The sequence below is a fragment of the Nerophis ophidion genome, linkage group LG19, assembly GCF_033978795.1.
Source record: "Nerophis ophidion isolate RoL-2023_Sa linkage group LG19, RoL_Noph_v1.0, whole genome shotgun sequence".
NCBI lineage: Eukaryota > Metazoa > Chordata > Actinopteri > Syngnathiformes > Syngnathidae > Nerophis > Nerophis ophidion.
In genome coordinates, this window is record NC_084629.1 from 5,260,587 (window position 1) to 5,287,993 (window position 27,407).

The 27,407-nt window shown below is 38.7% G+C and overlaps 1 protein-coding gene across 10 annotated transcripts in view; it reads right to left on the bottom strand.

Annotated features, from left to right (window-relative positions):
• LOC133537897 (muscleblind-like protein 2a) overlaps window positions 1-27,407 on the bottom strand; it is a 48,832-nt gene that overhangs the window by 5,940 nt on the left and 15,485 nt on the right. For 3 of the 10 annotated variants that reach the window (XM_061879033.1, XM_061879034.1, XM_061879032.1), the window contains exons 2-7: window positions 24,628-25,186; window positions 18,726-19,190; window positions 16,186-16,431; window positions 15,452-15,505; window positions 15,006-15,162; window positions 11,525-11,560 (exon numbers count right to left, since the gene is read on the bottom strand). In XM_061879033.1, the coding sequence (XP_061735017.1) occupies window positions 11,525-11,560; window positions 15,006-15,162; window positions 15,452-15,505; window positions 16,186-16,431; window positions 18,726-19,190; window positions 24,628-24,819 (1,150 nt within the window). In that variant the 5' untranslated portion in view covers window positions 24,820-25,186. Of the gene's footprint in view, window positions 1-10,555; window positions 10,651-11,524; window positions 11,561-15,005; window positions 15,163-15,451; window positions 15,506-16,185; window positions 16,432-18,725; window positions 19,191-24,627; window positions 25,187-27,407 lie in introns of all 10 variants that reach the window. The other 7 variants (XM_061879039.1, XM_061879035.1, XM_061879041.1 and 4 more) reach the window with 7 other exon arrangements.

The following is a 27,407-nucleotide window of genomic DNA, read 5'->3' on the forward strand; positions in this document are numbered from 1 at the left end:
ACCGCGACACCTGTCCGTCAGTAATAACAGTCCCCGATAACCTGGACCAATTCAAACCTTTATTTGTTATTACTTATTGTTTAATTTGCATTGCCTCACACGATGAACACTACATTGATTTCTATATGACGACGGAAGCCGTCACTTTTTTGCGCTCGCTTTCCCGGTATTATACGCCGACCGCCGTGTTGCTGTACGGAGGAAAAGCGGAACGACACGCATTGCGGAAATGACATTATTCTCCGTGCGTCGGCTAAATACAAATATATTCCACAACCCCAAACATGTCTTTTTCAAAGCCTGCAGTGAAGAGAAAGTTTCGTGTTGAGCAAAGACAATTCCAGGAAAAGTGGGAGATGCAATATTTATTTTGTTGACATTTCTGCGGTCCTCTCCAAGGTTTCTCATTGTCATCCCATTAGGTTGAGTTTTTCCTTGCCCATATGTGGTATCTGAACCGAGGATGTCGTTGTGGCTTGTGAAGCCTTTTGAGACACCTGTGATTTAGGGCTATATAAATAAATATTGATTAATTGCGAAAATGTAAAAATTGGTCCACAGAGCTATTTTCCCTCTCTGGTCTCAGGTGTAAATGCGTAGAATGTGTGGCGAGTTTGGTATTACTTATCACTTTCACACTTTCTCATACTAGTAACTGGAAGTTCAACATGTCCCCTCTCTGGAAAAGTGAAGGAAACAACTGTTGTTCTAGGCTATAAGACGGTTGCCAAAACCTTAAAAAAAGAGCAGCAGAATGGTGGCTAAGACTGCAGCGATTTAATAGGGCATGTTCCATAGAGAGTGGGCCTCGCCGTTGTTGACCAAAGAAGTTGAGCGCAAGAGCTCAGCGTCATATCTTGAGATTGTGTTTGGACAATAAACATTTGCGTGGTGCGCAGGTTAAAAGGTGGGGAAAGAAAGACGGTAGATTTTTTTGAAGACAAGCAGACCAAGGACATGAATGACAGCAACAATGTCCTGTGGTCTGATGACACCAGGAGAAACTCACTTAGTTCAGATAGTGGGAAGCGAGTGGCAGCAAACCAGGTGTCTTCCAGAGTACCTCCAGTCAAGCATGGTGGTATGAGTGCAATTTTCTGGGGCTACATGAGTGCTGCTCGCACTGCAGAGCTACAGTCCATTGAGGGAAACCAGAATAGCAACATTTTCTCTAACATTATGAGTCCCTCACAAAATTAGTGATGTTGCAATCGCACCAATTCCCGCAAATTCAACTACCGTATATTACAGACCGTAGAGCGCACCGGGATATAAGGCGCACCTACTAAATTTTAGAAGAAAATAATATGTTTCCATATATTACTACAAGCAAAGAAAAATCTATTTATTAGCCGCACCGGTTCATAAGCCGCGTGGCTCAAAGCGTAAAAAACTAGCGGCTTATCGACTGGACTAGGGTTGTACGGTATACCGGTATCAGTATAGTATCGCGATGCTAATTAATCATTTTCGGTACTCTACCGCCTTTGAAAAGCACCGGTCCGCCACCCCCAACGCACATTTGTATGATCCCTGCAGGACGAGGAATAGCTAAACATGCTTGGTATAGTGGCTGTGCCAGCAACTTGAGGGTTACAGGTTCGATCCCCGCTTCCGCCATCCTAGTCACTGCCGTTGTGTCCTTGGACAAGTTACTTTACCCACCTGCTCCCAGTGCCACCCACACTGGTTTAAATGTAACTTAGATATTGAGTTTTACTTTGAAAAAGGTCTTTGAGTCACTAGAGAAAAGCGCTATGTAAGTATAATTCACTTCACTTTTCCAATTTTTGTTGAACTCTTGTGCTTTTTGAGGTTAACATTACAAAGTAACTAAAAACATTGACAACAAATACATAAAAACAAAAGTTGATTGAATTCATGCATTTTCTACCGCTTGTCCCTCTCAGGGTGACAGGGGTTGTTGGAGCCTATTCCAGCTGCATTCAGGCGGAAGGCGGCGTACACCCTGGACATGTCTCCACCTCATCGCAGGGCCAACACGGATAGACAGACAACATTCACACACTAGGGCCAATTTAGTGTTACCAATCAACCTATCCCCAGGTGCATGTCTTTGGAGGTGGGAGGAAGCTGGAGTACCCGGAGGGAACCCACGCATTCACGGGGAGAACATGCAAACTCCACACAGAAAGATCCAGAGCCCAAGTTCGAACCCAGAACCTTCATACGCACTAACATATGTTTATTATTGCAAGTTTGTCCTTAAATAAAATAGTGAACATACAAGACAACTTGTCTTTTAGTAGGAAGTAAGCAAACAAAGGCTTTTAATTAGTCTGCTGACATACACAGTAACTTATTGTGTCATTTATCATTCTATTATTTTGTCAACATTATTAAGGACAAGTGGTAGAAAATTAATTATTAATCTAGACTTTGGAGGTGGGAGGAAGCTGGAGTACCCAAAGGGGACCCACCCAGTCACGGGGAGAACATGCAAACTCCACACAGAAAGATCCCGAGCCCAAGTTCAAACCCAGAATCCTTCATACGCACTAACATATGTTTATTATTGCAAGTTTGTCCTTAAATAAAATAGTGAACATACAAGACAACTTGTCTTTTAGTAGGACGTAAGCAAACAAAGGCTTTTAATTAGTCTGCTGAGGTATGCAGTAACTTATTGTGTCATTTATCATTCTATTATTTTGTCAACATTATTAAGGACAAGTGGTAGAAAATGAATTATTAATCTAGACTTTGGAGGTGGGAGGAAGCTGGAGTACCCAAAGGGAACCCACGCAGTCACGGGGAGAACATGCAAACTCCACACAGAAAGATCCCGAGCCCAAGTTCAAACCCAGAATCCTTCATACGCACTAACATATGTTTATTATTGCAAGTTTGTCCTTAAATAAAATAGTGAACATACAAGACAACTTGTCTTTTAGTAGGACGTAAGCAAACAAAGGCTTTTAATTAGTCTGCTGAGGTATGCAGTAACATATTGTGTCATTTATCATTCTATTATTTTGTCAACATTATTAAGGACAAGTGGTAGAAAATGAATTATTAATCTAGACTTTGGAGGTGGGAGGAAGCTGGAGTACCCAAAGGGAACCCACGCAGTCACGGGGAGAACATGCAAACTCCACACAGAAAGATCCCGAGCCCAAGTTCAAACCCAGAATCCTTCATACGCACTAACATATGTTTATTATTGCAAGTTTGTCCTTAAATAAAATAGTGAACATACAAGACAACTTGTCTTTTAGTAGGACGTAAGCAAACAAAGGCTTTTAATTAGTCTGCTGAGGTATGCAGTAACTTATTGTGTCATTTATCATTCTATTATTTTGTCAACATTATTAAGGACAAGTGGTAGAAAATGCATTATTAATCTAGACTTTGGAGGTAGGAGGAAGCCGGTGTACCCGGTAGGAACCCACCCAGTCATGGGGAGAACATGCAAACTCCACACAGAAAGACTCCGAGCCCAAGTTCGAACCCAGAACCGTCATACGCACTAACATGTTTATTATTGCAAGTTTGTCCTTGAATAAAAAAGTGAACATACAAGACAACTTGTCTTTTAGTAGTAAGTAAGCAAACAAAGGCTCCTAATTTAGTCTACTGACATACAGAGTAACATTTTGTGTCATTTTCCATTCCATTATTTTGTCAACGTTATTAAGGACGAGTGGTAGAAAATGAATTATTAATCTAGACTTTGGAGGTGGAAAGAAGCCGGAGTACCCGGAAATAACCCACCCAGTCATGGGGAGAACATGCAAACTCCACACAGAAAGACCCCGAGCCAAAGTTCGAACCCAGAACCGTCATACGCACTAACATATGTTTATTATAGCAAGTTTGTCCTTAAATAAAAAAGTGAACGTACAAGACAACTTGTCTTTTAGTAGTAAGTAACCAAACAAACGCTCCTAATTTAGTCTACTGACATACACAGTAACATTTTGTGTCATTTTCCATTGTATTATTTTGTCAACGTTATTAAGGACAAGTGGTAGAAAATGAATTATCAATCTAGACTTTGGAGGTGTAAGGAAGCCGGAGTACCCGGAAATAACCCACACATTAATGGAGAGAACATGCAAACTCCACACAGAAAGACCCCGAGCCCGGGATCGAACCCAGGACCTTTTACTGCAACGCACACGCCTCAACCCCTGTTCCACTGTGGTGCCAAGTTGTTTCAATGTTATTCAAAAATCTACTCAGTGGCCTAGTGGTTGGAGTGTCTGCCCTGAGATGGGTAGGTTGTGAGTTCAAACCCCGGCCAAGTCGTACCAAAGACTATAAAAATGGGAGCCATTAACTCCCTGCTCGGCACTCAGCATTAAAGGTTGGAATTGGGGGTTAAATCACCATAAATGATTCCCGGGCGCGGCACTGCTGCTGCCCACTGCTCCCCTCACCTCCCAGGGGGTGATCAAGGGTGATGGGTCAAATGCAGAAAATAATTTCGCCACATCTAGTGTGTGTGTGACAATCATTGGTACTTTAACTTTAAATCAACAAAACGTTGCAACTTTTGCCGCAACTTTCTGAAAAATATGCAGGGAATTCAGCCATTTTAGGCCGCAACAATCACTTAAAACAGCCTGCGAAATAATGGAAGGACTGCATACCTCCGCCGAGCGACTGTGCAGCAACGAAGTATTCCAAAACGGTAACCACCCCAAACACACCTCCGAGATGACAAGAGCCTTGCTAAAGAAGCCAAGGGTAAAGGATGTCTCTAGACCTAAGCCCAATTGCGCATCTTTGGGGAATGCTCAAATGTAAAGTAGAGGAGCAGAAGGTGCAACATCCACCAGCTCTGTGATGCCATCATGAAGGAGTGGAAGAGAATTCCAGTAACAACCTGTGATGTCATCATGGAGGAGTGGAAGAGAATTCCAGTAACAACCTGTGATGTCATCATGGAGGAGTGGAAGAGAATTCCAGCAACAACAACCTGTGAGGTTTTAAAAATTCCATGCGCCCAAAAATTTATGGTAGCCTAACAAAAGATTGACACTTTGGCCCGATTTTTTTTACATTTTCACTGGCTGTGTTGAGTAACTTTAAGGGGTGACAATCAATTTACACTGTTAAGCAACAAGCTGCACACAGCTACTTTACATTGTCTCAAACCGCCATTTCTTCAGGTACGTTAAAGTAAAGTTAAAGTTAAAGTGCCAATGATTGTCAAACACACTCTAGGTGTGGCAAAATTATTCTCTGCATTTGACCCATCACCCTTGATCACCCCCTGGGAGGTGAAGGGAGCAGTGGGCGCCCGGGAATCATTTTTGGTGATTTAACTCCCAATTCCAACCCTTAATGCTGAGTGCCAAGCAGGGAGGTAATAGGTCCCATTTGTATAGTCTTCGGTATGACTCGGCCGGGATTTGAACTCACGACCTACCGATCTCAGGGGGGACACTCTAACCACAAGGCCAGTGGTTCTCGGCCTTTTTTCAGTGATGTACCCCCTGTGAACATTTTTTTAAATTTGAGTACCCCCTAATCAGAGCAAAGCATTTTTGGTTGAAAAAAAAGAGCTAAAGAAGTAAAATACAGCACTATTTCATCAGTTTCTCATTTATTAAATTGTATAACAGTGCAAAATATTTCTCATTTGTAGTGGTCTATTTGGGAAAAAAAATATATAAAAATTACTAAAAACTTGTCGAAAAATAAACAGGTGATTCAATTACAAATAAAGATTTCTACACATAGAAGTAATCATCAACTTAAAGCCCCCTCTTTGGGGATTGTAATAGAGATCCATCTGGGATCATGAACTTAATTCTAAACATTTCTTCACAAAAAAAGAAATCTTTAACATCAATATTTATGGAACATATCCACAAAAAATCAAGCTGTCAACACTGAATATTGCATTGTATTTATTTTCACAGTTTATGAACTCGCATTCATATTTTGTTAAAGTATTATTCAATAAATATATTTATAAATAATTTTTGAATTGTTGCTATTTTTAGAATATTTTTTACAAATCTCACGTACCCCTTAGCATACCTTCAAGTACCCCCATTTGAGAACCACTGCACTAGGCCACTAAGTGTTGCTACAATAACATATTTGCAGCAATGTGTGTGGTGTGGACACTTCTGTGAGGGACATAATGCATGGTTGTGGACAACCACTACACACTATAAAGTACAGTATATCAGCGGACACCCTAAGTGCACAACATTTGTGACAAATGGAGAAGCTCAATTTTGAATATAAATAACGTAATCGAAAAGTTGTCAAATTAATTGTTAGCTGAGGTAGTTTCACATTTATCACTACATTCAAAAAATGACTTCATGGGATCCGAGATCAGTGGTTCCTAACCTTATTGGAGGTACCGAACCCCACAAATTTCATATGTGCATTCACTGAACAGTTCTTTAGTGAAAAAAAAATAATAATAATAATTTCAAATTCAAGACAAAGTTATGTTTTTTTTATATTGGTGCATAAAATGAACCGTGCACGAACATCCCCTTGTTCGAAGAACAAAACCAGCACATGAACTCACAACAAGTTACACATCTGCAAATCAGATAGAAAATTAAAGGTAACATTGTTTGGGGGTATCCATAATAAGCCAATAGGGAGAAGTTTTTATTTACACGATGAGTTGGGTGTGTCGCCGAACCCCTGAGGCTGACTCATCGAACTCCTAGGGTTCGATCGAACCCAGGTTAAGAACCGCTGTCCTAGATATATTGATTTTACTAATTTATGTGGAACTTCTAAGGTTGAACATAGTCCCTTAACCCTGCTTGACTCCATATTGTTTGTATTTTAAGAAGTTTCAATAGGAAACATTATAAAGTGAAAACAAATGCTCCAGGGTTAAACTGTCATTATTAGGAAACTTTTATTTATAGTACAGGTAATGTAAACTGTTATCCAAGCATATAACTAAGCTTGATGTCGTAAAATAAAAATAAAAGTGACTGGGGATGTAACAATATGAACATTTCATATCACAGTTATCATTATCATCGCTGTATTGTTGAATGTGCTCAAAAAGTAAAAAGTAATACACACATTAAAATATTTTGACCAAGTAAATTAAACTAAAATGGATAAACTCAGTGTTACAAAAATATTGCATGTTTTGTATTTTTCATGCCTCACTGATAGTGTTTTAGTCTTACTATTTTATTTGTTTTATGGCTGAGTTTTTGTCGTTTTAAATATTGGTTTGTTTCAATCTGCTCAGAGAGCACAGCTTGTAGGTTCAATGTGCAAAATTGAATATCTTAGTATTTCAGACAGTAATGTGTTCATAGAAGTTTGGATTCCTCAATGGGGGAAAGACAATGTATTTTGTTTTCATGATAGTATTTGAGATACCGTATTTTTCAGACTGTAAGTCGCAGTTTTTTTTCATAGTTTGGCCGGGGGTGCGATTTATACTCAGGAGCGATTTATGTGTGAAATTATTAACACGTTACCGTTATTTAGCTCATTCACGTAAGAGACTAGACGTATAAGATTTCGTCGGATTTAGCGATTAGGAGTGACAGATTGTTTGGTAAACGTATAACATGTTCTATATGTTATAGTTATTTGAATGACTCTTACCATAATATGTTACGTTAACATAGCAGGCACCTTCTCAGTTGGTTATTTATGCGTCATATAACGTACACTTATTCAGCCCGTTGTTCACTATTCTTTATTTATTTTAAAATGCCTTTCAAATGTCTATTCTGGGTGTTGGGTTTTATCAAATAAATTTCCCCCAAAAATGCAACTTATACTCCAGTGCGATTTATATATGTTTTTTTTCTTTCTTTATTATGCATTTTCGGCAGGTGCGACTTATACTCCGGAGCGACTTATACTCTGAAAAATACAGTAGTTAGCTGGCGCCTTTTAGTTTCGCAAGTTTATTAAAATGCAGTTATCAATCACAGTTTTTGAACATTGAAAATATAAAATAGTACCATTAACCATTGTCAGTTATCATTAATACTGTTTATCCTTACATCCCTAGAAGGGATGCATGGTGTAGCGTTTAAAGAAGTTTCTAAATGCCAGTTAAGTCAGTCGAGTTCATGCAAGGGCTTTTCATTTTAACTCGCATCATGTAAAAAAAAAAAGAAAAAGAAAGCAAAATAGTGTAATCACCGAAACTTTACAAACAGGGACAATTATTGCGCGTGCCTCAGAGTAATATATTCACATCAAAACTAAACATAGATAATTTAGCAGAAGACATTCTGATTCATACCTCGACTTTTTTGTAATGACATTTCTTGTTTTACGATTTCCTCACAATTTCTTCATTTCCATCAAAGATATCTTTTTGTAGTGGCCAAAAAGCAAAATGACACTTATGGGAATACAGTGGAACCTCAGTTTAACTTAGGAGTGTTTTGAGAAAAGAGCTGTCTCTTGGTTAACGGTTATGGTTTAATTTGTCATTCCACATGCCACGGGGAACCCTGTAAAATCCGCTCAAACAACCGTTCTTACTTGCTAGCATTAGGCTTATTGCTGGAGATAGACATATCTTAGTTTCTCCAACCATGAGATGGAAGAAAGAGAGTGTGAATGCGACGTTGATTTGAGATACAAGTGGTTTAATGTACTACAAACCCCGTTTCCATATGAGTTGGGAAATTGTGTTAGATGTAAATATAAACGGAATGCAATGATTTGCAAATCTTTTTGAACCCATATTAAATTGAATGCACTACAAATACAAGATATTTGATGTTCAAACTCAAGAACTTTATTTTTTTTTGCAAATAATAATTAACGTGGAATTTCATGGCTGCAACATGTGCCAAAGTAGTTGGGAAAGGGCATGTTCACCACTGTGTTACATCACCTTTTCTTTTAACAACACTCAATAAACGTTTGGGAACTGAGGAAACTAATTGTTGAAGCTTTGAAAGTGGAATTATTTCCCATTCTTGTTTTATGTAGAGCTTTAATCGTTCAACAGTCCGGGGTCTCCGCTGTCGTATTTTACGCTTCAGAATGCGCCACACATTTACGATGGGAGACAGGTCTGGACTGCAAGCGGGCCAGGAAAGTACCCCCACTCTTTTACCACAAAACCACACTGTTGTAACACTTGGCTTGGCATTGTCTTGCTGAAATAAGCAGGGGCGTCCATGATAACGTTGCTTGGATGACAACATATGTTGCTCCAAAACCTGTATGGACCTTTCAGCATTAATGGTGCCTTCACAGATGTGTAAGTTACCCATGCCTTGGGCACTAATAGACCCTCATACCATTACAGAGCCTGGCTTTTGAACTTTGCGCCTATAACAATCCGGATGGTTATGTTCCTCTTTGTTCTGGAGGACACCACGTCCACAGTTTCCAAATATAATTTTGAATGTGGACTCGTCAAACCACAGAACACTTTGCATCAGGCCATCTTAGATGAGCTCAGGCCCAGCGAAGCCGGCGGCGTTCTTGGGTGTTGTTGATAAATGTCTTTCGCTTTGCATAGTAGAGTTTTAACTTAAACTTACAGATGTAGCGACCAACTGTAATTACTGACAGTGGTTTTATGAAGTGTTCCTGAACCCATGTGGATGATATCCTTTACACACTGATGTCGGTTTTCGATGCAGTACCGCCTGAAGGATCAAAGGTCTGTAATATCATTGCTTACGTGCAGTGATTTCTCCAGACTCTCTGAACCTTTTGATGATTTTACGGACCGTGGATGGTAAAATCCCTAAATTCCTTGCAGTAGCTCGTTGAGAAATGTCGTTCTAAAACTGTTCGACAATTTGCTTACAAATTGGTGACCCTCGCCCCATTCTTGTTTGTGAATTACTTAGCATTTCATGGAAGCTGCTTTTATACCCAATCATGGCACCCACCTGTTCCCAATTAGCCTGCACACCTGTGGGATGTTCCAAATAAGTGTTTGATGAGTATTTCTCAACTTTATCAGTATTTATTGCCACCTTTTCCAACTTCTTTGTCACGTGTTGCTGGCATCAAATTCTAAAGTTAATGATTATTTGCAAAAAAAAAAAAAATGTTTACAGTTTGAACATCAAATATGTTGTCTTTGTAGCATATTCAACTGACTATGGGTTGAAAATGATTTGCAAATCATTGTATTCCATTTATAATTACATCCAACACAATTTCCCAACTCATATGGAAACAGGTTTTGTAAAAGCTTTGTATAAATTGAGGTACTAATGTCATTCTTTAGAGTTGTGTGACGCTTGCATATATTTGGGAATTATACAACCATTTGGACGTTCGAATTAGGAAGTTCCACTCCCTGTCTGAGCAAACATTTGTTGAAGCACTGTATTTTGCGTATGTCATGACAAAGACATTGAGAAGAGCAAAAAGGGCATGCAAAAATCATTGACACACAAGTATTTGCAGATGTGAAAGTGTATCTACAAGTGTGGCCTGTCCTAGTAGCCGGTCGACAGGCACATGAAGCTCAATGACAGCCGATGCAAGCAGGGACACGAAGCGACTCCTTGGATTTCAAAGAGCACAAGGTTGTCTCGACTAAAAGCTTTAAAAAAAACAAAAAAAAAACATAAAAGGAGCAAACCTGATTGGCTGGTGCTGTTGCTGCGTAGGGGACACTTGTGGCGGGAGAAGTTGCTGCAGAGACACTAGCAGGCGTAGCACTGTACATCATGGGGACTTGTTCAGGAAGGGGAACCATGAAAGCAATGAAAAGGCAGGTGGAGCATTATGGTAACCATAGCGATGTGTTTGTGTGTCTTGCCAGGCTAATACAAAATGATGTTAGCGGCGATGCATTACTGGGTTAGATAGACCCGCAGCTGGTATGAGATCACGCAGTGAAGCAAGGCAGAGGGGAAAATATAAAGGGAGGGCTAATAAGAAGTTTGTACAGTTAAGACGTTTGACATCCCACAAGCAAAGACATGTACAGCAACACCACTAAATATTAGCACAGCTTTTCAAAATAATACATTGAACTTTATATGTAAAGTCTCCTTACTAAACTCATCAAGTATTTTGGTAACCAGAAAAAGTAGACATTTATTTAACTTAATAAGTAAATACATGTTAATTAACAATTTTAACTAAATTGAATGTTTATATATTGATTGAATTAAAATCACTATTTTGATATTTCTGCCTCAATTCACAAGATGCCAGTTAGGCACTATATACAATACAAATACAGTTGAAATGATAGTGCCAATGAAAACTACATTATTTTAGTTTTTCACAGCTATTGTATGTTATCCAATTGCATTGTGTAGGTGTAACTGATTAAGTGGCTGGAGAGTGTATATTTGTACAGTATACCTTACAAAGCTGTGGTAATATCTAATAAAAGATTAATGCCATATCACAACAAGTGGATGTGTGTTACAAAACAAAACAGTAAACACGACACTGAAATAAAATGAAGTGGTGTGTGTGTGTCGTCTGGATTGCAATATCACTTTTTCCAACTGCGTGTATGACGGGAATGATCACAGTGATGGTGCAAAAGCTTCACCTGTGTATCGCAGACTATGAGACAAGGTAAGGAACTTACTGATGTTGTTTGCAGGAGTCATACACAAAACAGAACCTGTGTGTGACAAAAAGAAACGGAAAATGAATGCCCCTTAATACGAGGAAACTAATCTCAAGATTGCAGACACATTCAAACAATCTGTTTTTGATTTTACTGGCTCAGAGTGGAGACAAATAACGTGCAAAGCAAAATGCTGCAGAGTGGTCAAATAAACGGTTGCCATGTCAACTAAAATGTTGCTAGGTAGCAGCCTTCATTCTGCTGCTGAATGTCAGCATCTGTTACAAGACAACAGAGTCATGATGGTAAAGAGTAATCATGGTTGATTAAGTTCATTAGCAAGGAGCAAAGTCATTTCATTGGGCCTGTGTAGTAGTAAAGAGACAAAGTCATCGGAAGGCATCGACGTGGACATGACATTACAGTATGTGCACAATATAATAAGTAACCACAAAATGCCAAGTTTTTCTTTCAAAGTCTAATAAGCAATAACAAAACGTTAGATTGTTCTTCTTAAGTACATGTACTTAAGTCTAAATCAACAGCGCCTAAGCTGGTGCTATCTGTTTTACTTCAAAAATCAATTCTACACATTCTGGACCAGTGGTTCTCAACATTTTACATAAAGTACCACCTCAAGAATAACTTTGTTTTGCTACCGCCACTTCCTGTCACAATTTCTTTATTCTTTTGTTTCTATGAAAAAAAAAAAAATCTTCCTACTTACTGGAAACGGCTTAATTATCAACGTTATAGGTTCTCAAATGGGGGTACTAGTACAGTGTTTTAGGGTAATTTACTTTATCGTACTCACAGCTAAACTTGTTTTGCAGGCAGAAAAACAAGTCATCCATTGACATTCAAAGATACCCAAAAATTATTTTTACAATAAATGAAGCAAAACAAACCATTAATTAATGTTAAGAAGAATGTTTATTACACAAAATATTGAGCAAAATTGTACTTAGTTGACAACATTATTACCTAATAATCTCACAGGCTATAGCAAAATATAGGTGGCTTCATGTTAATGGCATACGTAGGAAACTTGTTTACTTTATGTAGTTATGTCACAATAATGTACTTTTGCCCTGATCTATTATCTAAATATGACCTGCCAATAGAGTGTGCAAGCTATAAAAGTGCGTAACATTAGTAGGTGCCGGTTCTCGACTAAGACTGCGTGTACAATTGATAACATGCGCAAACGTGGTGCAGACTACCCTATTTAAATGAGGATTTTGCGTTCATACTGGCCATACTCTTTTACTGCAGATCCATTACACCATATGCTCAAACCTGTAGTGTTTTGTTATGTTGTGGAAAATGCAGCGCACAACTTTAATTTGTACCAACATTTCTAGAAGCACAATCTAGACAAAATAACCAATTTTTGGCACACCAAATGTGCTTTCTGGGAGGGGCCAGGGTGTTGTGATGGTGCAACTGGAATGGTCCAGAGGAGAAAATGCACCTTGCGTTCTTTCATAGGGATATAGCATAAGAGATATATTAATAGCATAGCTCCTATATCAGTGGTTCTCAAATGGGGGTATGCGTACCCCTAGGGGTACTTGAAGGTATGCCAAGGAGTACGTGAGATTTTTTAAAAATATTTTAAAAATAGCAAAAATTCAAAAATCCTTTATAAATATATTTAGTGAATAATACTTCAACAAAATATGAATGTAAGTTCATAAGCTGTGAAAAGAAATGCATCCATCCATCCATCCATTTTCTACTGCTTATTCCCTTTGGGGTCGCGGGGGGCGCTGGCGCCTATCTCAGCTACAATCGGGAGGAAGGCGGGGTACACCCTGGACAAGTCGCCACCTCATCACAGGGCCAACACAGATAGACAGACAACATTCACACTCACATTCACACACTAAGTTCATAAGCTGTGAAAATAAATGCAACAATGCAATATTCAGTGTAGACAGCTAGATTTTTTGTAGACATGTTCCATAAATATTGATGTTAAGATTTCCTTTTTTGTGAAAGAATCCAGATGGATCTCTATTACAATCCCCAAAGAGGGCACTTTAAGTTGATGATTACTTCTATGTGTAGAAATCTTTATTCATAATCAAATAACTTGTTTATTTTTCAACAAGTTTTTAGTTATTTTTATATCTTTTTTTCCAAATAGTTCAAGAAAGACCACTACAAATGAGCAATATTTTGCACTGTTATACAATTTAATAAATCAGAAACTGATGACATAGTGCTGTATTTTACTTCTTTATCTCTCTTTTTCACCAAAAATGCTTTCCTCTGATTAGAGAGTACTTGAATTAAAAATGTGTTCACAGGGGGTACATCACTGAAAAAAGGTTGAGAACCACTGTGCTATATCATTAATATATGTCTTATGAAATAAACAAACAGCATTAAAACAAAACGCCAGCAGGCCAACACGAACATCCATCCATCCATCCATTTCCTACCGCTTATTCCCTTAGGGGTTGCGGGGGGCGCTGGTGCCTATCTCCGCTACAATCGGGCAGAGGGCGGTGTACACCCTGGACAAGTCGCCGCCTCATCGCAGGGCCAACACAGATAGACAGACAACATTCACACTCACATTCACACACGAGGGCCAATTTAGTGTTGCCAATCAACCTATCCCCAGGTGCATGTTTTTGGAAGTGGGACGGAGCCGGAGTACCTGGAGTGAACCCTCGCAGTCACGGGGAGAACATGCAAACTCCACACAGAAAGATCCCGAGCCCGGGATTGAACCCAGGACTACTCAGGACCTTCGTATTGTGAGGCAGACGCACTAACCCCACTCCCACCGTGCTTCCCCCAACACGAACAATTGAATTAATTTTAATCAGCCTCTTAACCAGCAGTTATAAAATGGCATTGCAGAACTGACGATATGTCTAATATTTATATCTGTAACAGGTCAAAGTCCGCACACGGACGGAGGATTCTCCTTTCATCATCTATCATTGCAGGGATCGCCTCCTCAAAATGACTGACATAAGTGCGTAATTGTTACAGTTTGAACGTAAATTTGTAATGTGCTAAATATAGACGCAAAACAGTTTCAGGCACGATAATTCAGTTTTGTGTGCTCTGAAATCAGCATAAATTATGTATGCTTAATGGATTGCACTCGCTATTTTGCTCATTTAAGAGATGCAATCCTTAGTACACAAGCTTAGCAGATCAACGATGCGTGTTTGCATGTGTTTTAGTGCACACAAACATTTAAGCACATCAAGCTCTTTGTTGTTAAACCTGCTCGGTGTATTTGCAAGTTGGTTCTGATCGAGGTCAGATTGTTCTCACCACGGAGAGCTTTTTTAGAACTGTACCAAGATTAATAACTCTTACAGATAGTCTTGGACAAGTAGTCTAGGTCCACACTCAAATTCCATACCTGTTCACACCTGACCAAACACAATTGTACCAATGGTAAACTAGTGGTTGATTATAATGGAGGAAAGTCTTTGGCATCCACAGCATATTGTAAATAACGATTTACCTGCAGGGTAGAATGCGGCCGTTTGCTGCTGCAGTTGTGTGTTGGCCAGAGCCTGCTGGTAGTGCAACAAACTGGGGCTGAGCAGTGCGCTTGCCCAGTTGCATTTGTCCAGAGCTGGTCTCTTTGGTAGAGGTTGGAGGATGCTGTGAGGGAAGCCCTGAAAGGGTTGTGGGAGGAAACAAACAAGACTCATTTAAGGCCATGTTCTTAATACATAGTTTGTAAATAATAGTCAAATAAAACAACTAGACAACAAATGTGACTGTTAATTACAAAACATGCATTCATGGTTTCAGGATACAAATACGAATGGAAATATCGTATCACGTTAAATCTTAAGATCCCATTGTGACACAAATGAGAACTACAGGAAGCTCACAATGACAGAACGAAACGTTATTACAGTATCATTAACTAGCTACATGCAAAGCAAAAGGTGAAAATACCAGGTCTACAGTTGCCTCGAGGGGTCGCTTCATTGCTTTGGCAGTCGACTGAGTCTTTTAAGAGCGGACAGCGAGCACATGATGGCAGTGGGCCAATGGGGTTCAAGCGTATTAACATACAGCAAGCAGAGGTGCATCATGGGGGACAGCGTTGTGCATAGATGAGAAGGGGAAAACAAAAATAAGCTGAATGTAGTATACCACATAAAACACAATTATCATGCACAGAAATCAGAATGTCCCATTATTGAATATAACGTGTAATTAATCAGTAGCTTCTAGAGTTCTCAACACTGTTTGCAGCTTTCAATAAAATTGTTTACGCATACAGATCAATATTATATATAGGGTAATGTGATGAAAAACTAAGGTTACGCAAATGTTATTTTAAACATCATGGCACAACAAATAATATACCTAGCTGTGTTATAACAAAGGAAACAATGGAGCATGTGTCATATTTGTTTGGTTAAGAAAACATATAAGAAGTTATCCTTTTAAAGAGCCATGCAGTAAAACTATAAAACACGTGACATGTAAAAATGGTTTGAGTTATACACAGGTGATCTATGGAGAACATCACACATAACAAAGATCACAGTTTAGTTCAACACTTTTAACTAGATCCTACATTTAGTTTACAAATGAATATAATATAATAGCTATCATCAAACATGAATGAAATAAACTCATCAATCAGTAGTCATGGATGAGGAAAGATACGGGTGTCTTACCACGGCTGCAGCTGTGGCCTGGGCCGCCATGGCACTCTGATGTTGACTGGACTTAATTTTGGCCTGCAAGTGCGCGGGCGGGTGGAAATACTTGCACTTGTCCCGGGTGCAGCGGCTCTTGATGTAGTCCATGCAAACAGTGACGGTGTTGTCGATGGTGTCGATCATTGGGCTGTCGCTGGGGTGAGCGAAGCGGCAATCTGTCTCCCCTCGGGCGCAGGTTCCTCGCTGGAACTCACGGCACACCTGCAATTAGGACAGCATTAGTGTGTGCGCCATAAGATGAGGCCATTTATGTCTATGTATTGCGTACATAGAAAAATACAGTGAAATTTTTAAATCCAAATTGGAGCTAGGTCTTGGCGATATGGCAAAGAAAAATGATCACGATTAATTTTTTTTATCATCCATTCTTAATTAATGTCACGATTAAAAATAATAAATTAAAAAGCGGATTGTCCCGTGCATATATACCGTGTACCGCATCCCTACTGCAGTATCTAGAAACAGCTGACAACTGTCATTTTGTGTTTACTAGGGGTGTAACAGTACACAAAAACTTCGATTCGGTACGTACCTCGGTTTAGAGGTCACGGCTCGGTTCATTTTCGGTACAGTAAAAAAAATATATTTATAATTTTTTGGGTTATTTATTAACCAAATTTGCAAAATCTTCCACCAAGAATATGTTTCTTAGTGGAATATTTGATGTAAAGTAATGGGAACCTTCGATAGGTAAATAATTCATAATAACATTGATTTTGATTCAATATTATGTTTTGAGCAATGACAGTTTGAAAGGAAAAAAAAACAGCTTTGTTTTATTAGTCAACATTGCAACTTTTTCTAAATTACATTTAACCTTCAAGCTTTTTTATTTCACATTTGTTATGTTTTTGTGTATTTTAATAGTATTTTTAGAATGGCCTCCGGGGATCACTTTTGACACCCCTGCTATAGATAATAAAAAATTAAATCTGATAAATCAACGGGTAAAAAGCATAACTCTTTCGCTCTCTGCCCCTCCCTCACAAATTGTTTTGTTTTTAACCCCTTCTTAACCCTAAACGTACATTTTAATACATGCAACCATAACTCAAAATGCCGGACATTTGAGGCATTTAAGAAACTCTGCCCTGACAGCCCCGCGAAAGAGGACATGTCCGGTGAAAAGAGGACGTAAGGTCAGTCTGTCCTAGCCCGGTCGCTGCTAGCACCGGACATGTCCTAGACAAAAATTCATGCTTACTAAACCGTCCCATGTGTTATTTCTAGAGATGTCCGATAAATACTTTTTTGCCGATATCCCGATACTGTCCGACTCTTAATTACCGATTCCGATATCAACTGATACCGATATATACAGTCGTGAAATTAACACATTATTATGCCTAATTTTGTTGTGATGCCCCACTGGATGCATTAAACAATATTACAAGGTTTTCCAAAATAAATCAACTCATGTTATGGGTAAAAATGCCAACATGGCACTGCCAAATTTATTATTGAAGTCACAAAGTGCATAATTTTTTTTGACTCAAAACAGCAGCTAGGAATTTGGGACATGCTCTGGTTGAGGTGGGGGGGTAGGGGGTGTATATTGTAGCGTCCCGAAAAGAGTTAGTGCTGCAAGGGCTTTTGTGTATTTGTTCTGTTGTGTTACGGTACAGATTTTCTCCTGATAAGTGTATGTCTTTCTTGTTTGGTGTGGGTTCACAGTGTGGCGCGAATTTGTAACAGTGTTAAAGTTGTTTATACGGCCACCCTCAGTGTGACCTGTATGGCTGTTGACCAAGTATGGCTAGCATTCATTTGTGTGTGTGTGAAAAGCCGTAGATAATATGTGATTGGGCCTTCACGCAAAGGCGCTCTGTACTTCTCCCTACGTCCGTTTACCACTCCATACATCGCCGTTAAGTCATAATTTTTACTTTTTGAAACCGATACCGATAATATCCGATATTACATTTAAAGCATTTATCGGCCGTTAATATCGGCAGTCCGATATCATCGGACATCTTTAATTATGTCTGTAGGAGTGTTTTAATGCATATAATGTATTGAAGCTAGCGCCATTGGCATTTGCATTGCTAACACGTTTACAAGAGTCAGTGTTAGTATTTTAAAAAATGTGTTTTTCTATTTGTATTATTTCAGTTTCCTAAATTCACCAAAACGTCCCTTTGAAGTTTTGATTCTGTTTAGCTGAATGGAGAGATAGCTTCCGCAACTGGTGGGTCCATGGAATTGACTTCTATTTTGATTTATCAGCTGTTTTACTGCCATGCTATATGTAAATAAACATTTACAAAATCTTTCATACCGGTTTAGATCTAGGGTTTATAGTCCGTTTGGCTAATATATGTAAAAAATATTTTTTCTTCTAAGATTTAAATAGCCCGGAAAATACAGTAATAGTTTTTTAAAGGCCAATTTGAACTTTAGATGGATTATTTGGGATTTCCTTTTTTTCCTATGGAAACATTGCTTTAAAATACAAATGAATTAATTAGATGTCGATGTGTCCTGCTCTGCTGTACCTCCAGTTTGTCAGAACGCTGGAGCTTCTGTGACGGGGAAGAGGAGGAAGAAGAAGGCGAACTCTGAACTGTGACAGGAGAGTTCCCTTGAACAAGAACCTGGTTGCTGGGTAGGATGTCTGTTGGAACCAAGCTCATGCCGTGGCTCATGCCGTGGCTCAGGGGTGTTAAGTATGAACCGTAGCCCAGACCAGAGTTTGTGCCAAGACCCTGTGTAGGAGGAAATGTTATTCGTGAAGTGAGAAGACAAACACAAGGCGGAAATGTTCTTCCTCCAAAGGAACCATATAAGGTACTTACCACAGTCTGTAGACCGGCTGTCGGGATCATCAGCTGCATCTGCTGGGCGAGCACTGCAGCCGCTGTCTTCTGCTGGATCAAATTGTTGCGCCCGTTTATTTCTAACTGAGTCTTTAAGTGCGAAGGCGGATGAAGGTATTTGCAGTTTTCTCTAGAGCATCGGCCCTGCGTTCAGAGAACGGGAAATAAAGTACATTGTTTAATCAAATTTTTCTCAGCACAGACGTTCTTGAGCAAGGTTCCATCATCAGAATAATCAACCCTCTGCGATCATCACCACACTCCTCCGCGGTGGCGGTGGTGTCATCAGTGTGCGAATCACAGTGACGTGGTAGCGAGGTAGTTCCCTTTAGTGCTGGCTCATGCTTCACACAATGCAGGGAAATTATTGTTTTCCGAACAGTGAAGAATGAACTAGAACTGAAACGGACTTTTAGATTGAGGCAACTGCAGCTTAAGAAAATACATACAGTCAAGTGATGCGGTATATATTACTTAACACATAAGTATATTTGTAAGTAAGTACCGTAAATTTCAGACGGTAAACCGGTACTTTTTTCCTTACATTTTGGACCCTGTGGGTCATAAAAGGTGCGGCTGATTTATGGATTTTTTTAGCTAATTGCCATAATGTTTTGTGGTCAATAGTTGACATTAAACCCAAGCATAGGACTGGAATGGTGTGTTCTTATATGTGCTAAGGCAGTGGTTCTCAAATGGGGGTACTTGAAGGTACGTCAAGGGGTACGTGAGATTTTTTTTTTTAAACATTCTATAAATAGCCACAATTCAAAAAATTTTTTATAAATATACTTATTGAATAATACTTCAACAAAATATGAATGTAAGTTCATAAACTGTGAAAAACAAATACAACAATGCAATATTCAGTGTTGACAGCTAGATTTTTTGTGGACATGTTCCATAAATATTGATGTTAAAGATTTCTTTTTTTGTGAAGAAATGTTTAGAATTAAGTTCATGAATCCAGATGGATCTCTATTACAATCCCCAAAGAGGAAACTTCAAGTTGATGATTACTTCTATGTGTAGAAATCTTTATAATTTAATCACTTGTTTATTTTTCAACAAGATTTCAGTTATTTTTATATCTTTTTTCCCAAATAGTTCAAGAAAGACCACTACAAATTAGCAATATTTTGCACTGTTACACAATTTAATAAATCAGAAACTGATGACATAGTGCTGTATTTTACTTCTTTATCTCTTTTTTTCAACCAAAAATGCTTTGCTCTGATTAGGGGGTACTTGAATTAAAAAAATGTTCACAGGGGGTACATCACTGAAAAAAGGTTGAGAACCACTGTGCTAAGGTGCCATCTTTTAGACGAGTTCGCTGACTGCAGATGCTGTGAGTTGAAAATGTACTTCCTGTTTTGCCTCAAACCATAAGTAAAACCGTCCATTGTGTTTCTGCTCAAAAAGATTATTTTTTCATCACTCCAAGGAACGTTCGTAAGTTTTACAATGTGACTAAAACAATTTAGTTACCAAAACAGTCCCATATGTAATGTTCGTAAGAGTGTTTTCATGCATATTTGTCTGTGCTATCATATTGTTATGAAGCTGACGTTGTTTGAATTAGCTAATATGCTAACCCGTTTACCAGTGTACGTGTTAATATTATTAACTAAAAAAGGCATTATTTTTGTATTGTTTCTGTTTCCCAAATTTCCCCCTAAATGTATTAAAATGTAACTGTGGAGGGTATTAGTAAACTTCAACACTTTACTAATACCCTCCTCCATTCACATCCCATCTCCCCGGATTATAAACAACTCAAATGTACTTCTAATGTATATACTTGTTCTTATGCTATGTGAACTCACTATGTTCTCTGCTCGCTGTACATATCCTACTAAATAAGACCTACACTGTTTCAATGTCCACATTTCTCTGTTGATGCAATTGTTGATGACTGAAGTTCTGATATCAACCAAAGCTCCTCATCCCACCCCTGGATTGTAAATAATGTAAATAATTCAATGAACATACTATGATGATTAACTTGTGTGATGACTGTATTATGTTGATAGTATATATTTGTACCATGAATTGATTAACGTGGACCCCGACTTAAACAAGTTGAAAAACGTATTCGGGTGTTACCATTTAGTGGTCAATTGTACGGAATATGTACTGAACTGTGCAATCTACTAATAAAAGTATCAATCAATCAATCAAAAATTATTGAGTATGTTTAGCTGATTGGAGAGCTAGCTTCGCAGCTGCGATGACTTCTGTTGTTAGATCAACCATTTTACTGCATTGTTACAGACACCATTTGGAAACAATTAAGTATTTAAATAAACATTTACAAAATGTTTGTGTATAAATAACACATTAAACAAAATATATAGTATGTCTGTGGCTTACTGTCCGGTGGGCTCTATAGTCCAGAAAATACGGTAATATACGAGTGGCCCAAAAATTTGGATGATAAAATAAACACTACAGAACATGAATAGATACTAGGGTTGCAAGATACAGACTATATACAATATAAATTTGGTTGACAATAGACTGCTTTTAACACTATTGTTATGTTGTGATAATGGATGTTGATGACATGTTATAGCTGTGTCGGTGTGTCCCTCAAATTTGACAAAAGAATCAATGCATCCTTAACGCAATGTAGCAGATTGACTAAACGTCCTTCAATCCTCGCCTCCATGGCAGCAGATACACTGTTTTCTTACAAGTATGATTATTACTTGAGGACAAAGAAAAGCAAACCATGCTACATTATACCGTAGTAGGATGCAATAAGCCATGCTAACAACTAAGCTAGAGCTCTTGAATATAAATAGAGGTGTATGGAAATAGCATAAAGAGGAGGATGACAATATAATGTAACCTGGACAATGATGTACAGAACAGAGGTTCATGTTTTTTTGTTTTGTTTTAAGTGATTCTGTTTGTTCTTGACAAAACTTCTCTATCTTCCAGCTATTGGTTTCTGGTGGCCAGTGAAAAATTAATAAATACAGAACGCGTTACTTTATAAAACGTAATGTTTACATTGATAAAACACATTCAAAAGCTGCTATTGCCGATAATCGAACCCATGTCATGTCTGGAGCGGAGACAGCACGTCTTCATTAAAGACGTACTTTAATAAATCTGAGATATGCCCGCGGACAGAAATCTACTAATTGTGCAATGTGCAAATATTAGGAGGAAAACGGCGGCTTTTAAAGAGAGAAAGACTGGAGCAAAGGCGCCAAGCAAGTGTGACGTCAGGCTCGCTGAAGCCCTCGCTGTTGGTCGCAGACATGTAAAAAAAAAAGAGTCTCCAAACACAAGTACAGTCTCTAATAATGAAATAAAAAATGCTATATTTGTTGCTAGTCGTTTTCAAAAAAGCACAAGTCACTAAAAAGATTGAAGAAGTCTTTAAAAATTCTCAACAAAGTACGATGTACAATAAACAGCAACAATGGAAAAATGGAGCAACACGATATAGGAAAGTATATAAAGTACAGGCCAAAAGTTTGGACACACCTCGTTCAATGAGTTTTCTTTATTTTCATGACATTGTAAATTGTCACTGAAGGCATCAAAACTATGAATTAACACACGTGGAGTTATGTACTTAACAAAAAAAAGGTAAAATAACTGAAAACATGTTTTTAATTCTAGTCTCTTCAAAATAGCCAATCTTTGCTCTGATTGCTGCTTTGCACTCTCTTTGCATTTTGATGAGTTTTAAGCACCCCTGTGAAGTGAAAACCATTTCAGGTGACTACCTCTTGAAACTCATCGAGAGAACGCCAAGAGTGTGCCAAAAAGTAATCAGAGGAAAAGGTGGCTATTTTGAAGAAATTAGAGTACTAAACATGTTTTCAGTTATTTCACCATTTTTGTTAAGTACATAACTCCACGTGTGTTCATTCATAGTTGTGATGCCTTCAGTGACAATGTACAATGTGAATTCTCATGAAAATAAAGAAAACACATTGAATGAGAAGGTGTGTCCAAACTTTCGGCCTGTAACAGATGTTTAAAGGCCTACTGAAAGCCACTACTACCCACCACACAGTCTGATAGTTTATATATCAATGATGAAATATTAACATTGCAACACATGCCAATACGGCCGGTTTAGTTTACTAAATTACAATTTTAAATTTCCCGCGGGGTTTCTTATTGAAAACGTCGCGGAATGATAACGCGTGTTTGTAACGTTATTGGTTGGAGAGGACCTTTTAGCTCAGCACCACTTACGGCTAAAAGTCGTCTCTTTTCATCGCATAATTACACAGTAATTCGGACATCTGTGTTGCTGAATCTTTTGCAATTTGTTCAATTAATAATGGAGACTACAAATAAGAATGCTGTTGGTGGAAAGTGGTAGATTGCAGCTGCCGTTAGCACCGAGACACAGCCGGTGTGTCTTTGTTTTTGTTGTGAAGCTTTTACAACACAGCGGTCAAGCAAAAATGTTTCTCTACCAGCAAGTTTTTGGATGTGAAAATTGTAATATTAAGTCAGCTCTTACCGGAGACTAGAGCGGAATATTCGGCGACCTCATCCTGCAGCTCAAAAAGGCAGCTGTGATCTTGGCTCCTCATCGGCTTCTCTGAGAGACACGTACTGGTGTTCACCGCAGCCATCCAACTTTCAGGTATGACTTTACTCATCTAATCTCACTAAAATACTATTAACACAATAAGCAGATAAGGGATTTTCCAGAATTATCCTAGTAAATGTGTTTGAAATGCAACCACTGCCGCCGCCCGGAGCCGTCGCTTTTTCTTTTTTTTCTTTTTTTTAGGGCCTCACTAACTTTACTCATCCAAGAATCTTTCATCCTTGCTCAAATTAATGGGGAAATTGTCGCTTTCTCGGTCCAAATAGCTCTTACTGCTGGAGGCTCCCATTATAAACAATGTGAGGAGCCCTCACACCGGTGACGTCACACGCACATCGTCTGCTACTTCCGCTACAGGCAAGGCTTTTTTATTAGAGACCAAAAGTTGCGAACTTTATCGTCGATGTTCTCTACTGAATCCTTTCAGCAAAAATATGGCAATATCACGAAATGATCAAGTATGACACATAGAATGAACCTGCTATCCCCGTTTAAATAAGAACATTTCATTTCAGTAAGCCTTTAACTTTTTCTTTGCCTTTCTAAAGAAAATATATGCATCACCGTTGTTTGTGCAAATTATATGACAAGTTCATATTGATTATGCTTCTAGCCACGCCCCCTACGCCACATGTATAATGACACTCTGGGGGAAACCCTGTATCTATTTGTGCATTTGAGTGTGGAATTTTTACAAAATGTCCCTAAGGTTGTCACCAGAATGTATGTTTAGAGGGCTTGTGAGATCAATACATAAAGGCTTTTAGGTGTCTTAATAGTCGTGACCTCAAGAGCAGTGTTGCTAACAATACATCCTGAGGGAGGTCAGTGGTGGATGTTTGCCGCTTATGACAGTCATGGGATGCTCATTGCAGGATCACATGGCAAGCAGATGCCATTAGCGCACAAAGCAAAACATCTTGGAGAGCCCGGCTACGGGGGCCAATTCTGACAACCATTTGAAACTGAACAACGTGCTCTTCTTACCTTTAGCGAGTCAAAGCAGGCGATGACCCTCCCGTTTTCCACTTGGCAGCTCTTTGGCGGATGAGCAAATTTGCACTCCTCATCGCTGCGTGAACAATTTCCCCGTTGAAACTGTCGACACACCTCCAGGGTGAGCCATTTTGTGTCTCTTCCCGATGCAAGGTTCAGCGACGCCATGTCAATGTCGATCATAAACCGCTTTTTATTATTATAAGACAATCTCGGTGTGCCGAAAGCAGAAGGCAGATCACAGGATTTGGATGTGTGCTCAAAGTCCTCTCCTAAAACAAGCTTATGAGTGCTCCATTAGCTGGAGCAGAAGGATCAGATGGAGGGTCACTGAGGCGGAGATGACCCATCAGTCAGATACCGCCAGTCATTGGCTTTTCTTTGGAAACTCTGCAAGGCTGCTTGCTTTTTCAGACCATTACTTAACTTTGATGGTGTGCAGAAAAGCGGCCCCAAGGTAAGCTGTGATCTTTTCGCTGGCCCCAAGAAAAAAACGGGGTTTCCATGTGCAGCAACCGACTTCTTCTCAAAGGCACATTAGGTTGGTGAGCTAAAAGACATAAAAAAAAAACATGATTACCATATTTTTCGGACTATAAGTCGCTCCGGAGTATAAGTCGCACCGGCCGAAAATGCATAATAAAGAAGGAAAAAGATATATATAAGTCGCACTGGAGTATAAATCGCACTTTTGGGGGAAATTTATTTGATAAATTCCCAAAACTAAGAATAGACATTTGAAAGGCCATTTAAAGTAAAGAAAGAATAGTGAACAACAGGCTGAATAAGTGTACATTATATGACGCATAAATAACCAACTGAGAACGTGCCTGCTATGTTAACCTAACATATTATGGTAAGAGTCATTCAAATAACTATAACATATAGAACATGCTACACGTCTACCAAACAATCTGTCACTCCTAATCGCTTAATCCCATGAAATCTTATACATTTAGTCTCTTACGTGAATGAGATAAATAATATTATTTGATATTTTATGGTAATGTGTTAATAATTTCACACATAATTCGCTCCTAAGTTGCACCCCTGGCCAAACTATGAGAAAAAAACGGCAATTTCTAGTCCGAAAAATACGGTACTTGCCCATTGATCTTTTAAAAGTAAATACAGCTGGATACAAATACATTAAGAGTTATTTTCTGGCAACAAAATTGATACAAGAACGTGCAACAGGCTATAGATAATCTTAGTGTTATAAACATACAGTGTTCATATCCCTGATCCTATAGCACAATTGTAAAGAACGTCAAACAACCTGGAACATTCTCAAAACAAAATTATAAATATAGAACATTTAGAATGGATCCTGTAATCCAGAGTTCCCCAATCTTTTTTCCACCAGGCACCGCTTTAGTGTTATTTTCACGCACCGGCTTTCTACGTGTGGCAGATAAAAACATGGAGTGTTTTATCACTTTTATGCAGATAACTGCCAAATTTATATGCCGATTTCAAAAAGCCACGGCCCCCTTACACCCCTTCTTAACTGTCTATGTGACGTCAAGGCTTGGTTAGCCCAGAATTTTTTAATAATGAATGAGGGAAAAACGGAAATTTTAGTTTTTGGTCCGGCCCTCACTGACTTGGGACCATTGCAAAATGATGTGCGTCCCAAAGTCACCAGCCTTGGCGTCACTATAGACAGCCATTTTAAACTAGACAAACAAGTCAATGGCGTTTTAAAATCGTGTTTTTATCACCTTCGTCTTTTAGTAAAGGTTAAACCGTTTTTATCTTTTAACCTTTTTGAACAAGTCGTGCATGCTTTTATTTCAAGTGGCCTGGACTACTGCAATGCACTTTATGCTGGCATTAGCCAAAAAGCTCTCTCCCGGTTGCAGTTAGTCCAGAACGCGGCAGCACGACTTTTAACAAAGGCCAGGAAACGCCAGCGTATAACACCAATTCTTCAGAGTTTGCACTGGCTCCCTGTTCATTTTAGAATTGAATTTAAACCATTGCTGTTTGTTTTTAAATCTTTACATGGACTGACACCTCAATACATCTCGGACCTCATCCAAATTTACATCCCTGCACGCGCTCTGAGGTCCGAGAGCCAGTTCCAGCTAGTGGTGCCCAAGACCAGACTTAAGACCAGGGGAGACAGGGCCTTCTCTGTGGTCGGTCCTAAGCTCTGGAACACTCTGCCGCTCCATGTTCAAACTGCTTCCACAGTGGAGTGTTTTAAGTCGCGTCTTAAGACCCACTTTTATTCTTTGGCTTTTAACACTACGTGAGTTGTGTGGTCCTCTGTTCTCTGTTGTCCTCTGTGTTTTTTATACACTTTGATTTTTATTTTACTGTTTTAATTGATTTTACCTTTTAAAATGGTTTTTAATCATATTTGTTTTTATATTGTTTTTATTGGTTTTATTTGTACTCATTTTTTGTTTTATTCAGTCATTGGTGGAGCATAATATTGTTTTTAACATGGCTGTGCAGCACTTTGGAAACGTTATTGTTGTTTAAATGTGCTATTTAAATAAAGTGGATTGGATTGGATTGAAAAACAGCAAAAAAATGAGCATGAAATATTAGCCGTTGGCTACCATCTGGCACAATAACATTTTATATGTCCATTAATGTGCATTGTCCCACATACTATAACAAAAGAGTTGTAATATACATCTATTAACAAGCTTATTGGTGTGTTAAGTCGGACAGGCGGATGTTAATTTGAAGAAAATGCGGTAGATTTAATGATAGTCAATGACTATCTCTTTACACCGCAATTCCACCTACAACAA